A 17319-nucleotide genomic window follows, 5' to 3' on the forward strand; every position below is an offset into this window, starting at 1 on the left:
TAGCTGATTCTGAGTGGATACGCAAGGGGTAAGGCTGGACAACAATTTCACTCTATATGGGGAAAAACGAAAGAGTCCTGTATTGTTGGGCTAAGATGTAGAGATACGTGAGTTTAAAAGAAGATGAATTAGTCATTGCTCATAGGACTAGGTTAGGATCTGAAATCAGATCAGAGAGTCTGGGCTATAGGTCCAGCTGTTCAAGCCAGGAAGGAAGAAATGGAAACACAATTCAGGCCAGAATAGATTTCAAAATCTGGAATGGCAGATAGAGCTGTCTAGTTGGGTCATATAGGTATTCATGATGTGGGAGATCAGGTAAGAGGAGCCAGGGACTTGGGTCAAAAGCCTGAATGTAGGTAGGAGGTAAAACCAGACCCAAGAACTCTGGTACTAGTTATAATAGAGGTGGCGACAGAAAGACTGTCGTAGATATTGAGTCACATAGTTCCAAGGCTGGAGCTTCATGTTCTTTCCTTGGAGCTAGAATTGAGATTAGTGCTCAGCTTAAAGGCGGGGTGAGGAGGACCGCCCGAGTGTGGTGTGGATTAATAGGCACCTCCTATGAGTCCACGTAACTAGTGAATATTCTAAGAATCCTTTGAGCATAGAGACAAATGAACACTGGAATCTCATAAAACTTAACATTTTAGCTTAGGCTTGACTTTTTGTTCTCAAAGCAAGTTGATGAGTAGTTTTAAAGAGTAAATTGTATACTAGATGCTCCTAAAGAGGCTATCAGTGCACTAGATAAAGCACTTACGTGTTTACGTAGGCATAACAATAGTTGCTGACTGTGACATTTAGAGTTGAACTTACTGGATTTTGTCCCTCCCCTGCTTGAGGTTTTTTCCTTTTCTGGTTTTATTCTAAAAGCAACTTAGAATGCAGCTATATTCTTAAGAGAGCACCAACTGGGTCCTCCTTGCCTACCTTCCCAACCTCATTTTCTACTATTCTCTCCTCAGGCTTGTTAGTTTCCAGATGCATTGGCTTCTTTCAGGTGTGTGGAAATGCCCCACTTTCTACTGAGGCTGGGTCTTTTCATGTGCTCTACCTTCTAATTGGAAGGCATTTCAATTGACTCTTTTCCTGAATAGCTTCTGTTCATATTTCAGGCCTTGGTTTAAATGTCACGTCCTTCAGAAATCTCTGAACTCACTAGGCCCCTTTGTAACTCTCTTCTAGTAACTTTTTTCTTCATTGCTTTTACCATAATTGCAATGCTGTATTCGTTTAATGGTTGCCTCTCATTTGTTTAATGTGACCTCTATTAGATATGGGAACATTAAAGTTTTTTTCATGACTGAAGCTGGGGAAGAGAAAAATGAATTAAAATCCAGTAAAGTGACAGAAGGCAGAAGAGGCAGGAAAAATTGAGAGAATAAAACATACCATCTAAAGAATTAAAAGAATTGCAGTCTTAAGACTATTTAGTGGCGGGCACAGTGCTTATTAACACATCTCAATGGCCCCTGATGATAAGACTGTAAAATGAGTACCCTTAATGAGAGATGAATACAGGATGTGCAGACATTAGAATTCTTGTACACTGCTGCTGGGAATGTAAAATGGTTTAGCCACTTTGGAAAAGTTTGGCAGTTCCTCAAAAAGTTAAACATCGATAGTATATTACTCAGCAATTCCACTCCTAGGTTATGTATCCAAGAGAAATGAAAACATTTGCACACAAAAACTTGTACATCAACGTATATAGCTGTGTTATTCACAGTTGCCAAAAAGTGGAAACCCAAATGTCTACCAAATAATGGATAAAATGTGGTATATTTGTATAAAGGAAAATTATTCAGCCACAAAAAAGAAATGAAGGACTGATACATACTATAATATGGTTGAACCCTGAAGACATGCTAAGTGAAAGAAACCAGACACAAAAGGCACATATTGTGATCCTGTTTATATGAAATGTCCAGAATAGGCAAATCCACAGACAGAAATCCAGAGAGACAACCTAGACAGGCTGTCGAGGACCGAGGGTAGGTGGGTGTGGGACTGACTGCCGATGCATGTAGGATTTCTTTTTGGAGTGATGAAAATATTCTAAATTCAGATTGTAGTGATGGTTGGATAACTGTGTGAATATACTAAAAAGCCACTGAATTGCATACTCCAAGTAGGTGAATTTCAAATGTGAATTATGTCTCAGTAAAAATGGTAAATTAGTCAATCCTCATTACTTACAGTAGTTATTATGTTCTATAAAGTCACTGCAAACACTGAACTGGCGAACACAGAACCATTGCTCTTAGGGGATACAAAGGGTTAGATTCCTGGAAGTCTCTGGTCACATTTTTGCCAACCTATCGATATATAACCTTGTTTTATGTGTTTCTGTTTAAAGGCACCTTTTTAAAAATAACTGCTGATTTACTAACAATGAACTCATGGCCAACAGCACTGTAACTCATGCCTGAACAAAACTTATCTAAAACATGTATTTTTCCCACAAGGCACATCCCAGCTTTCTTGCACTTATTAGTAACACTAGACAGCACTTTAGTACTACGCTTGGGGGCCATTCTACAGAGCAAAATCACCAACAAAAAGCACAAAAATGCAAAAAATGTGGCATTAAATAGACTGTGAAAAGGACGCTTGTTCACAGCATGAGCTGAAGCAAGGCAGTGTCACTTTGTCTGACCTTGGCTGGGAATGTGTGCATTGGGGCACTCAAATTTTTCACTGCCTTGCGCATATCCGTGGATGACTTCAAAAGTGCCAAGAGTATTGTGACTGTGGGGTTACAATTAAATTTGAATGAGCAGGTGAATTTGCAAATATAGAATTTGTGAATAAGGATCAACTCTTAGTTTTTCTACCAAAATGGTTTTTTAAAAAAGTTTTGAATTTTAAGGTCTAAACTTCAATCTCTTCATAATGGTAGATAAAATGCTGTACATATTCATAGTCTATTTCAAGAGTGGCTAACAGGAAAGAATTAGTTTTAGAGGTCTCAGACAATTCTTAGTTTTATTCCTTTAGTATTTCTAGGTAATGTTTCATGTTACTGATTCCTGGGCTAAGGACCAGTTTGAAGGTAAAATGTTTATTTTAATCAGCAAAAGTCTAAATTTGAATTCTGGATCATAAACGCAGACCCTCTCCTCCCAGAAAAAGTTCTCTGTCATCACAGGATATAATTAAAAGCTACTTTAATTTTCAAGTAAAAGAAATACCTAGCTGTGCTCATATGTGTAATCTGTACTCCTACTTCCCATATTTGTAGACATGCTTTCACATGCTAGCTACTGCCAATTTTAATTTCCAAAGTTTTGCAGTTTTGCTTTCAAAAATATTTTATGCATTTTATTAACTTTAATTTTAGACTGGCTTTCAAGTCTCAAATCCTCTTAAAACAGGAAATGTCAGTTCTTGCTCATCGCTCCTTGTAAGAGGCTTTTGCCAAATTCAGGAATTTAGAGACTCGTTAACTGTTTTACGTTATAAGTAACATAATTTTGGCAGGGGGAGCAAATTTATAAATATCAACTATTACATATCCATATTTGTGAACTTGAATAAGCTTAATCAAATGTCAAAATTCGGCTATAAAATGGTACTTTTTTGCCTCAGTATTTATACACCCCTTTCTTAGTAATCAAGATTTGTTTCTTTAAAAAGGTTTTAGCTGTTGATTGGAATTGGTGAAACACAGTTGGATTGGCTAATTAACTCAAACCTCCCAATTAAAATAGTGGAGCTTGGTAGATAACACATTTATTCATCAACTCAAGAACTTAAAGCTTCAAGTTCTTCAAAGTTTAAGGTTCTTCAGCCTCTTTTGATCTCTAATAATAACTTGAATATAATAGACTTTTCAGGCTTCTCGCTTTAAATCCCAGTGCCAGATACTCATTTGATTGGCTCTTCCTGCTCAGAGAATAGTCCAATTAGTTTTCTATGCCAATCCCAGAAGTTCTGAAGTTTCACGCCTTCTATCCAACTATTTTTCTGTATGTGGCAGCAACTCCTCTCGTGCTGTTTTTTTCCCACTGTTCGTGATTGGCTTCACCTCCCTTTTGCTCTGAAGTAATAACCACCATTAGGGATTATTACATTATCCAGGGCCTTGTACTATCAAAGTGATGGCCCTCTCCATTACTATGGATGACCAAAAATAGACCACAGTTTGTTTGCCAGGACTCCTCATAGTATTTTTTCATTCTCAAGCTGGCTTAAAAAATGTCTTAAAATTTAAAATGACATGACATAAAATGCCAGTAAAGATTAATAACGGACTTTTGTTAAATATTCTACAAACATTTTCTGGTAGAATTGTCTTTAAGGCTTTCAAATATCCTTCATTAAGATAGTTTAATTCAAAATAAAAGTTTCCAGATTATAAGAATTTATCCTAAGAATGAGCTGACATAATAGGATATTAGACCAATTTGTTAAGTTAGTAAGGTTTAAATGACCTAAAGTCATTTGGATGAATGCTGCTCTTAGTGAACCACCCTTTAAGAAGTCACTTTCATCACACAGAAAGTTAAGCAAAGAAAAATCATTTTTTTAAAATTTATTTTTTAAATTTATTTTTATTTATTTATTTATCTTTGGCTGTGATGGGTCTTCATTGCTGTGTACAGGCTTTCTCTAGTTGTGGCGAGCAGGGGCTACTCTTCATTGTGGTGCGGTACGTGGGCTTCTCATTGTGGTGGCTACTCCTGTTGCAGAGCACAGGCTCTAGGTGCACAGGCTTCCATAGTTGTGGCACATGGGCTCAGTAGTTGTGGCTCGTGGGCTCTAGAGTGCAGGCTCAGTAGTTGTGGTGAATGGACTTAGTTGCTCTGCGGCATGTGGGATCCTCCCGGACCAGGGATCGAACCTGTGTCCCCTGCATTGGCAGGCGGATTCATAACCACTGCGCCATCAGGGAAGTGGAAAAATCATTTTTAATAGCTCCTAAAAAACTATATTTTAAGAGAAATTCCTTACATGATATAAATGAAAAAATGTGTTCACAAATGAAAGCACTTTGACAAATTAAAAAATCATAGACAAAATACTATTACCCACAGTAAGTTAGAAGTTTTAAACAATGTAGATATTTTAGTGTTTTTAGCTTAAAAAAAAGGCTTATATGAAAAGAAAATGCACTGAGAAATATGTCATTTTTAAACATGAAAGAACAAATAGATTTCAAATTCAGAAAGATTTTTGAAACGTTTTATTTATATTCTGGTCTTACAAATGATAATTTTTAACTTTACTCTTCTGTAAGAATGTAAAGCACAAAAATTTGCTAAATATCAGATCCACACAAATCCACAAAAAGGTTTTCTGTGTAGTCTTCATTAATGCGAATCTCTGTGTGAATGTTTCACTCTTACCGTAGATCTTGAATCTGTTTTACAAGAATGAAGCCATACAGTTTTTATGCAGTGCATTCATTATAAGCTATAACGTTTCTATTAAAAGGAAAGCTGGGTAATACAAAAATATGAGAGGATCTGAGAAGCAGGCAATCTGTTGAGGCTCGGTATATCTTATTTGCTTTGTAGTTTTCTGTCTTCACTTTCAAAAAGCACACAGCACATGAGGCACAGTAATCATCTCCCTTATTAACCTCCCTAATTAAAAAATCTGTTGTTCGTAAAACTGGACCAATTATCACAAATTATCATTTGCATAATTAACCACAAGACTATTACAAAGCATTTTGTTAGTGGTATCAACAAATGGAGGATGGAAACTTATAAAAAATGGGTTTTGTTAAGCTTGCCAACTCCTTACATAACATGGGTTGTGCTGCCACTTCAACTTTTAATTAGATGTTTAATGCCTCACAGTAAAAGACTGATCAATGGAAGAAAGCAAAACTAAATTATTTTCTAGGTGCTGTGACATTTCATTTGACAAGGTAACAAAAGGATAGGACAAAATTTAAGCAAGATTTATATGCGTTCCAACTTTTCACTCAGGAATTCTTCTACACTGTCTGTGTTCCATTTGAGGATGCTTAGTTCTTCAGCAATGTTCCCATTGTCGTCCAAAAGCTTTAGCACAGGGTCTGAACCGCGAACATACTACAAAAAAGAAGAATATCATTTTCTGCTTAGAAAGAGCCTTTTCAGTTTCAACCAAAGTCCAAATCAATTCAATCCAGCTTAATTAAATTTAATAGTAATAAGCTTTTAGACATAACATCACAACAGCTCTTAAAGGAAGTCTTTTAGAAAACAGTGTAATGGGATTTCATCAAAAATGACAATTAAAACAGAAATCACATTTTACTTCTGAAGAGAAACACCTGTTGGTATCAAGCAGTTTACTTGGGATTTAAGCTTATTCTTGAATGTAACAAGTATTTACTGCATACATGACACACTCCAACTCTCAAATGAGTTGAAAATCTAATGAAGGAGGCAGACAAGTTCAAAATATTGAATGAGAATGACTCTTAAGAGCCATGTTGAAATAGGCTGTGCATACAAACTATCAGACAATTCTGTATTGGACTTTCATTAGATTTCTTAAACCAAAGAAAATTTATTCTGTTGTAATTAGTTTATAATTCGGCTGGATTCCTGAAACTTCAGACCTACTAGTGCGTTCCAGTATTTCACCAGAGAGCTCTGAGGAATTCTGACTCTGGGTAACTGTGATAACAAACCTGATCCCATTCATTAAGTGATCAGTCTTCAATGCTAAATTAAGGACCATGTAACTAAAAATGCAACAGTGATGATGCAGGGAGCTGAGAAACTCAGCAATTATGCTTCAGTTTTACTAGGTCTTCTAGAGTTGTGAACTTCAGAGATGGAGACAAGCTCTGATGTGATTATTTGCATTTGGTATCTTCTCAACCCATTTCTGGAATTTAGAAATTGGCCCCCTAAGCTAATAAACCAATAACATTACTACTAAAATCTTTTGGGTCAGGTTATCTACATAAATTATTTTTAAAAATTCAATTTTTTATTCAAAAACTCATTTTAGTCCAAAAATTAGAAACTACATAGCCCATAGTTGCAAAAATGTTCAAAATATTAAATCAAATCCAACAGTGTATAAAGAATTATATACCATGGCCCATTTGGATTTACTCCAAGTATGCAAAGCTGGTGCAAAATTTGAAAATGAATTAATGTAATCTATTACTACCAACAGGCTAAACAAGAAATCTTATACCAGTAGATGCAGAAAAAGCATCCTGTCACATGCTACAACATGGATGAACCTTGAGGACATCATGCTAAAGTGAAATAAGCCAGTCATGAAAGGACAGATACTGTACGATTCTGCTCATATGAAGTATCTAAAGTAGTCAAAATCATAGAAATAAAGTAGATGGGTGGCTGCCACGGGCTGGAGGCAGGAGGGAGGGGGAATTACTGTTTAATGGGTATAGAGTTCCAGTTCTGCGAGACAAAAAAATTCTACATCTGTTGCACAACAGTGTGAATATACTTAACACTACTGAACTGTACCCATAACATTTAACTTACCAGTACTGAACTTCACCCTTAACATTTAACTTACCATCTTAACTACTTTTAAGTTTTTTTTTAACCATAACTAAAATTTTTAAAAGTGAGCAAAAGATCTCAGATACACCAAAGAAGATATACAGATGGCAAATAAGCATGTGGAAAGATTCTCAATTAGGGAACTGCAAATGAAAACAACAATGAGATAACATCACACACTTATTAAAATGGCTAAAATCCAAAACACTGACAATAATGAATGCTGATGAATGTGGAGCAATAACTCTCATTATTAGTGGGAATGCAACGTGATATAAGCACTTTGGAAAACAGGTTAGCTTTGTAAGAAACTGCCCAACACTCTTACTATATGATTCAGTAATCATGCTCCTAGGTAATTACCCAAATAAGTTAAACGTTTGTCTACACAAAAATGTATACAGCACTGTTGCTCATAATTGCTAAAAACTGGAAGCGACCAACATGTCCTTCCACAGATGAACAGAAAAGCAAACCATGGTATAACAGAATACTATTCATATTATTCAGCATTAGAAAGAAATGAGCTATCCAGCTACAGAAAAGACACAAAGGAACTGTAAACGCATATTAAGTTAAAAATCTGAAATCTGAAAAGGCTACGTACTATATGATTCCAACTATATGACAATCTGGAAGAGGCAAAACTATAGAGACAGTAATAAGATCAGTGGTTCCCAGGAGTTTGGTGGGGTGTGGAGCACAGGGAATTTTGGGGGCAGTGAAACTTCTGTATGATACTGTAATGGTGGATACATGACATTTGGTAAAACTCCTAGAACTGTACAAAGTATAAGCTCTAATGCAAACTATGAAATTTAGTTAATGTATCAATATTGGTTCATCAATTGTAACAAATGTACATGAATGCAAGATGTTAATAAGGGAACTGGAAGGTGGGGGTGGGAGTACATGGGAACTCTCGAATCAATTTCTCTGTAAACCTAGAACTGCACTAAAAAATAAAGTCAATTAAAATATCTGAATAATTTTTAATTAAAAAAAGAAAATGCTGGAAAAAAGGATCACATTAAAATTGCGTTACCTTGATTTGTAGTCCTCTGAATAGTCTGGGTTTATCACTCCTGACGAAAGCTTAAAAGAAAAAAAATATTCAAATTGTTTACTTCCAAATCCAAGCTAGCTACAAAGGTCAACACAAAAAGTAGAAATAAACTCAATAAATAAAAAATTAGATCCTATATGGAAAAATCAAGGAAACTAAAACACATATAAAATGGAAAGATATCCCATATTCTTCAATGGGAAGACTAAATATTTTAAGATGTTAATTTTTTCAAATTAATAAAAATCCCAAATTACAATGGGATTTTGAGGGCTTGACAAAATGACAGTAAAACTCAGCTATACAAGTAAATGTTTGAGGGCTTCCGTGATGGTGCAGTGGTTAAGAATCTGCCTGCCAATGCAGGGGACGGCGGTTTGAGCCCTGGTCTGGGAAGATCCCACATGCCGCGGAGCAACTAAGCCCATGCGCCACAACTACTGAGCCTGCGTTCTAGAGCCCGTGAGCCACAACTACTGAAGCCCGTGCTCTGCAATGAGAAGCCACCGCAGTGAGAAGCCCATGCCCCACAACAAAGAGTAGCCCCCTTTCGCCGCAACTAGAGAAAGCCCGCGCACAGCAACGAAGACCCGATGCAGACAATAATAAATAAATTAAAAAATAATAATAAAAGAGTAAATGTTGGAGAACAGGACAGTTTAGAAAAAGTAAAATATGGGAGAATTTGTTCAATTGTTTAATAATATACTATGTGATACTTATACCAGAATGATAAAACAAAGAAACCGATTAGGAAATCTAGAGAGAGAAAAATACCTGGATTTTTTAATATGGTAAAGCTAGCAAACCGAAGAGAGAAAGAGAGAGAGAGAGAGATTATGTGTGCGTGCATCTGGGGGGGTGTGTGTGTGTGTTATTCAATAAATACTTTTGAATATCTATTGTATACCAGATAGCAGACATAAAGCTATATAAAACAGAATTCCTGCTCTTATACAGTTTATAGTCTGATGAGGAAGAAAGATGCTAAACAAGCAATCACATCACTGATAATTTCAGTTGTGATAAGTGTTTAAAAAAAAAGATTCAGAATACTACCACAGCATTTAACACAGACAACTTGGAATATGGAATATAAAATTCTTCTCTTATGCATGATCCTAAAGAAAATGCTTTATAGATGTGCCTATATAAAAATGGACACTCAGTACAGCAAAACATTACTATAAACAAAGTTAAAAGTAAAAATGACATACTGGGGAAAATTCTCTCTTACACAGTATGCAAAAGAGCTTCTACTAATAAGAAAAAAATAAATACTAGGTACTAGAGAAATGAACTAAGGACAGGAACATGTAATATAAAAATAAACAAATGGTCACTGAACGTTTGAAATAAATGTTCAACCTCACAAATAATCAAAGAACTGTCAAAACAATGAGGTAACCTCATTTGGAGTGGCAAAAATTAAAAAGAATATTTAAGGTTAGAGAGGGGGGTAGAGAAGATTTTGCCGGGGCTTAGTTGTGGGAGAAATATAAATGGACACATCCTTCCTGAAAGGTATTTAGCAAAATGAACCAAAAGTCTTAAAACGTGCATACTCTTTAGAGCTCCAAGTCTCTTTCTAGGAACTTCTTTATTATGAGGAAATAATTACACTATAATGCAAAGATATATAAGATCCTGCTAACCAAGTCTGGAGATTTGAAAATAATCTAAGTGTGTAAAAGGCTACTGGTTAAATAAATTAACATGGACCACTATGAAGTGCATCCAATAATTTAAAAATTATATTATTCTGTATTTAGTGATATAGATGCAAACTCATATATAAAGGTTTATAGATCAGTTTGTTCCCCATGGTTGTTATGAAAAGATGGATATATTGTTTTTATATATTTACACTAATGTTTTTATATATTTATTCATAAATATATATTTGCAAAGGAAAAAGCCTAGAAGCATTGAATGAAATCTTTAAAAAAATTAAGTGAGAAAATATAAAATACTTAGCACAATATACCTAACAGTTCAAAACAATAACTATTATTTTAATAGGGGTTATATCTGGAGCATAGGGTTTGGGGAAGTTTTAAATGAATGTTTCCCTTTTTAGGTTGTTGTTGATCTACATTTTACCAAGGTTTTTTTTTTTTTTTTTTTTTTGCGGTACGCGGGCCTCTCACTGTTGTGGCCTCTCCCGTTGTGGAGCACAGGCTCCGGACGCGCAGGCTCAGCGGCCATGGCTCACGGGCGCAGCCGATCCGCGGCATGTGGGATCTTCCCGGACCGGGGCACGAACCCGTGTCCCCTGCATCGGCAGGCGGACTCTCAACCACTGCGCCACCAGGGAAGCCCCGATCAAGTTTTTAGTAATGATCACGTCTAACTGTCCAAATTAAAATATTTTAGAATACATTAAAAAAGATAAATACAAGAGGGATGTTTCATTTGGATACCTAAATGAGGACAGTTCTTAATTCCAGTTCTGTTATCATTTGCAACAGCCTCTGATTAGATTTTATAGTGGCACACATGCTTTTGAGAACTTATTTTTTAAACTTAGAATTAACTAGCAATAGCACTATAGACATGTTTCACCATGAAGATCTTTATATATGTGCATCTAGGACAACTAAACAAAGATTAGTAAATGCTTTTTCTTTTTAAGGTTTCGCAGGCTTTTTGGAAGACACTCAGATATCCCATCTAAACTTCCCCTACTAAATTTAGTTCAAAATAAAACTGATTATATTATTCTGGCTTATTAGAATATCTTCTCTATTAACTTCATCCTTTAAGAGTTGTCCAATACTCCTGAATCCCCAAAGAAAAATGAGCTTATGATATGCTGTTGCATTTTATAACCATTCCTTTGGCAAATGCTATATGCACATCTGTGCAAAGCATAATTTAATACACAGTGTGGTCACTACTACATAAGAAACTTCTCTGGAGAAAAGAACTATTCTTAAGTATTTTTTTTTTTGTATCTATAACAGAACCTATAACTTTCTGTCATTCAGAAGTTTATTTATTTGTTTATTTATTTATTTATTTATGGCTGTGTTGGGTCTTCGTTTCTGTGCGAGGGCTTTCTCTAGTTGCGGCAAGTGGGGGCCACTCTTCATTGCAGTGCATGGGCCTCTCACTATCGTGGCCTCTCTTGTTGCGGAGCACAGGCTCCAGACGTGCAGGCTCAGTAATTGTGGCTCACGGGCCTAGTTGCTCCGCGGCATGTGGGATCTTCCCAGACCAGGGCTCAAACCCGTGTCCCCTGCATTGGTAGGCAGATTCTCAACCACTGCGCCACCAGGGAAGCCCCAGAAGATTTTTTTAACAGGCCGGAATGAGGGAATAAATTGAAAAGAAATATTAAGATGAGTCACTAATGACTATTTTCATCAGTTCTTTTCTCTTCTCTCTGCTATGTATAAATCCACAAGCTTCTAATTTTGACTGAGGGGAGTATCTATTAAATACCCTGCGGTAGCAAATCACATTTTACAGGCAGTAAATTAATCTTTTAAAATATATTTGAATACTTACTATATACACATGGCACTAGGAGAGGCTATAAGAGCATACAAGAGACTTGCAAAAAAGACCTCAGAGTAACTTATTTTACTAGTTTTCTTTCTGCTGTTTTAAAAATAACTAAGTGATATCAGTTTGGAAATTCCTAAAGGGCTTAATTCAGTCACTCTATTTCAAGAAAATGTTCCTATGCTAATTTATTTGTCAATTATTAAGGCAGATTTGTAAATAACACTTCAAAACGATCAAATATGCAGAAATGATTAGAAAACATTAAGTGGTAACGTTGAATGTTTCAGTTTTGTCCTCAAGAATCTTATCAGCATGTCATTTGTGTAGCTGCCTAGGAGACCTTAGAGCCAAGTTTTGCTATATACACTGCTTAGAAAGTCATGGTACTCTCCTTATAAATCAGAGGCTCTTCAAAGTTAACTATGAAGAGTATTAAAAAATAAAAATCTATCCTCTTCCTCATTCCAAAAAGAGGAAAAGTGGGGATGAGGGATAACAGGAAGGATATGTCTTGAGGTCAAAGAAAAATGTTTGAACTATGTTATTTTCAAAATCATAAACAAGTGAAAATATAGAGGCAAAATACACTTGGCTAGATCTAACAATGTACCTTTGGCCACATTACAAGTAGTCATACAATGTACTCTATTGGTTTTAAGATTTAATAAATAAGGGCTTATGGCAGGTACAATTAAGATTTGTGAATTGCCATATAAAATTACATGGAATGATAATTAGATGTTTTCCCCTTGAGTAGAAATAAGTATATTTGTATCAGAATATAAACAAAAATGTCATATCATACCCAGAAACAACAATACAAAGAGAAGAGCAGCAGCAACAACAAACAACAGAACTGAATTCTCAATTGTGCTCAGTGAAAACTACTGGGTATCGAAGAGTATCTCTAAAACAAGAATATTTACTTACAAACTATCTGGAGTACAAAATCATGAGTCATTTGGGTCCTCCCAACAAGACAATTTAAAAGCACTTAAAAACGTTCAGAGAACGGCAATTTAAATAAGAGAATTTGGGGAGACTGGAGGTACAATAATGAAGACAAGACAAACTAAAAAGATTATGACTTTTCAGAATAATAAAGTCAGAAAAGGACTATTTGAAGACTATAAATCCATAAAGGCTATATAACCAATAAACACAGGCTTTTCACCAGTTTCCCATTTGTCAAAAGTAGAGCCACCTTTGAATTAGATAAATTTAGCAAATCCATTCATTCATTCAATAAATATTTGAATTCCTCTTAATGTGAGATGCAGTGTTAGAAAGATCTGGGATACATTAGTGATAAAAAAAATTTAAAAACTTCTGAGCTTTATGGAGTTCCTAGTTTGGTAGAGGCAGAAGACCAGTAAATTAAATAAATACATTACAATATTATGTGGGAACTGCTATGGAACACAAAGGGGAGGGTGTAAAATTCTGTCCAAAGGCAATCCCAAAATAATGCTTGAACTAAATTTGGAATGAATAGGGGTTCGTCACAAAAATGGGTAAAGGCATAAGTCAGGAAGAACATGCAGTGTGTGCAAAGACTTAGAGGTCAGAGTTCAGAGAACTGCAAATAGTTCTGCACATAAACTAGATATGTGAACCTAGAAAAGAGAATCCAGGTCATGATAGGTCTTGTATATGATGCTGAATTTGACATTTATATGTGATGGGGAACTACAGGTAATTTTAAATAAGAGGGTCACATAATCAAATCTGTCTTATGGAAAAGGTTTTTTTTTTTGGTAGTTGTGTAGGAGAGAATAGAAGAAAAGGGAAAAGAGACAGGCAGGCCAGATAATAAGTAATTAATCCTTCCAGATAAAGATGCTAAGGGGCTGATTAAAATCATAGAGAAGGCCAAAGATATGAAGGTTTATTAAGGAGGGGGAAGAGACAACTTGGTGACTAACGGGGCATAAAGTGTGAAAGAAATATTGATCATGACTCTCGGGTTTCATGCTTATACTTTGCTTGATGATACTGCCATTTGTGGAAACAGGGAAGAAGATGGTATACTTTTATCAGAGAAGAGGATTAATTTAGTTTTTGAACATGCTGGGTTTAACGCCTCTCTACTAAAAATGTAGGCCACAGTCTACAGGACTGTTAGAAATGTAGAATCTCAGGATGCAAACCAAATTTACAGAATTACACTCTGCAGTTTAACAAGATCCCCAGGTGACTTATATGTACATTGGTTTAAGATACTATGAGACCATGCAAGTGGAAACATCAATTTGCAGTCAGAAGTATGGTATCTAAAAAAGGAAAGATTTAATTTAAAGATACAGATTGGGAGTCATCAGGTGAACACTGCAGTTGAAACTGAGGGAGTGGGACATCATTCAAGAGAGTAAGAAAATACACAGACCCCGACTAACACCAATATTTGAAGTGTGGGTGGTAGATGAGATGCCAGGAAAGGAGAATAAAATGACCTGTTCACACAAGTGAAGGGAAGAGTTTCAAATGCTAGAGAGTCATGTTATCTCATTTAATCCTCAAAACAGTCCTATAGGGTAGATATTAACCGATTTTACACCACCTATTAATCCATTTTATAAATGAGAAAATTGATGAAGACAGTGCTAACGAATCAGTATTCCTTCCAGCAAAACTCCAAGGTAGCATCATAATCCTAGGCATCACTACCAGTCAACCAAAGTGGGTACGAGAGGCAAAAAGCTATTTGCTCTCAAGTTCTACATTATTTTAAAATTCCTTTCTGTGTCCGAAGGTTTATGATTCTAATACAGAGGTTGGCAAACTATGGTCCATAGGCCATATTGGGCCTCCCTGATTTTATAAATAAAGTTTTATTGGAACACAGACACATGTATTCATTTAAATATTTTCTATGGCTGCTTCCATACTATAAAAACAAAGATCAATCACTGCAATGGAGACCTTGTTGCCTATAAAGCTGAAAATCTTTACTATTTGGACTTTTACGGAAAAAGTTTGCCAAGACCTACAAAATTATGGAAAATTTACATTTTTTGATAGAGACAGACTACAGACATATCCTTATCATGGTAAGACTCATGCTTGAGAAGGAAAACATACTTACTTAACATCATTACTTTTGATGTCACCAAAAGTGATAAAACACTAGGTCCAATATACAATGAGACGTTTTTATACATACTGACTTTCCTACTTAACCATAACATGGAAAACAAAAGTATTTTAGGAGGTATACCTGGAATTAGCTAAGGCATATGATCTGGGACTTTTTTTTTTTCATAAACCCTGAGTTATTTAATGTGGATAAGACATTTCAAATTTTAAATCCTCCTCTCTTCTGGAATAATTTAACATTAATTTTTTCTTCTGTTTTATGACGTGTCTAATTTAAATTAAGTAAACTTAAAAAAATGTATTATTTTCTCATGGGCTCTGAAAATACTGGTATTATACATAATTATATTAAATATGGTTATAGACTGTGGAATTAAACAATCTTAATTTAAATAAGCTTGTACTAATTAAATATTTATACATAGAATTAAAATCCAATGTTTCAAAAGGAAAAGACAGTATGACTACAAATACCCACCAGTTTGATAATTTAATTATACATAAGAAATATATATATAGTTAAGTTGCAATCTAAGGATTAATAAACTACACTCAATCTTTTAAAGACTGAACTAGTAACTGCAGAAATTATTACCATGGACATAAGAAAACCTGATATCACAAACAGGAGGGCTAATTGCAAGCTATTCTTGACCTCGTGAAAATCTGAGTCACAAAAGATTATTAATAAGACAAGTCAGTAAATATGAATAATGAATATAATTAAAAAGCAAATGCCAAAACTTTTTAGGAATAAGAATGATCACTTTATCATTCAGAGAACTGATATAAAAAAAGCCAAAACAACTCTGGTACAATACTGAGTTTAAGTGTTTGAGGCAAAATAAATCATACAGAGTAAATAATTTTCTCCCTAAGCAAAAGTGGATGTTATATTCTGTGCTACATCAGAATATGCGCTTATTCTGATAAAGAATGTATTTAATTAGATGTGCATCTGCTCTGGGTCTCATATAAAATGTTCCCAAGTCCCCAAGTTGCAATCCAAGGATTAATTTCCATGCCAAATGAGCAATATTTTATTATAAACAATTCTAGGTCAGCAATAAAGGGAATGTGCTAATACAGGAAATTTTATAAAATACTAAATCCAAAAAATTCTCTTGCTATTAAGTAAACAAGGCAAGAAATCATGGAAAAGCAGCAGAAACAAAAACAAAATAAGGTATATAAATAGAGCACTTACGTATTTTAGTTAAAAAAAACAAACAAACCCCAAAAAACAAGTTCATTACCTTCATAAAACTGATTTTCAGCTGACATGCAAGGATGGAATAGAAAAGCTTTAGTCCAAGTCTTTTTGGAGATACAGAGCTCCATTACTGTTTGTTGTCAACCAAAAGAATACACTTTCACAATTATCCTTTCATATAATTTATCTTTAATTCCTGTGAAGATACACCTGTATGACCTCCTCTCTTCTACACCTCAAGTTCTATGGTAATTAATTTTCTTCTTGATGGTTATTTTGTACATGTCTACTCTCACTTAATGCAATTGTTCCTTAGGAGTGTTATATAAATCAGTTTACATTAAAAATATTATTTAGAAGGATTACACTTCCACTTGGTAAAAGAAAGGCTCTCATAAAATTTGTACTTAGGAGAGTCTCTTCTTTTAAGAAAATAATCACCTCATCATGTGCTGTATTTAAATCTAAATTTCATATTTTATGCTTGCTTAGAGTCAAGTAACTTAGTATTCAACAATTATTATAAAATTCCACTCCCATGAAGACAAATGTAGAGAAAATTCATATACTGTTGAGAAAGTATAACCTTAAATATTCTTATTCTTGGGAGTATTTAATGAAATTATTTTTGTGAAATGTTGATTTTAAATTATTAACTGAAATTTTACTAGAGTTGATTTTATATACCTTGGACTTGAGGGAACCTCCCCAATTTTCATCCACAGACTTCAAGAATAGCTCCTGCATACAGCTGCAAAAGGAAAAACAGTTTAAAAAACTGGTTAAAATTTAAAAAATGTAGTTATGAAATAAAATTTCATAGCACAAACATTACAGTTAAGCAGATATATAGATCAAGCAAATGTCAGAAGAGAAAATGGAGGCCTGAGGGTATTAAATAGTTGAGTTCAAGCCCTACATGGAATATTCTCAAACTT

The 17319-nt window shown here is 34.9% G+C and overlaps 1 protein-coding gene across 1 annotated transcript in view; it reads right to left on the minus strand.

Moving 5' to 3' along the window:
- Positions 1-5176: 5176 nt before the first annotated feature.
- SELENOF (selenoprotein F) overlaps positions 5177-17319 on the minus strand; it is a 38677-nt gene continuing 26534 nt past the window's right edge. Inside the window, exons 4-6 of the mRNA XM_060024904.1 lie at positions 17069-17132; positions 8539-8588; positions 5177-6050 (exon numbers count right to left, since the gene is read on the minus strand). Coding sequence (XP_059880887.1) covers positions 5919-6050; positions 8539-8588; positions 17069-17132 — 246 coding nt within the window. The 3' untranslated portion in view covers positions 5177-5918. The remainder of the gene's footprint in view (positions 6051-8538; positions 8589-17068; positions 17133-17319) is intronic.

This window comes from Delphinus delphis, chromosome 1, assembly GCF_949987515.2.
Source record: "Delphinus delphis chromosome 1, mDelDel1.2, whole genome shotgun sequence".
In the NCBI taxonomy this organism is placed as follows: Eukaryota; Metazoa; Chordata; class Mammalia; order Artiodactyla; family Delphinidae; genus Delphinus; species Delphinus delphis.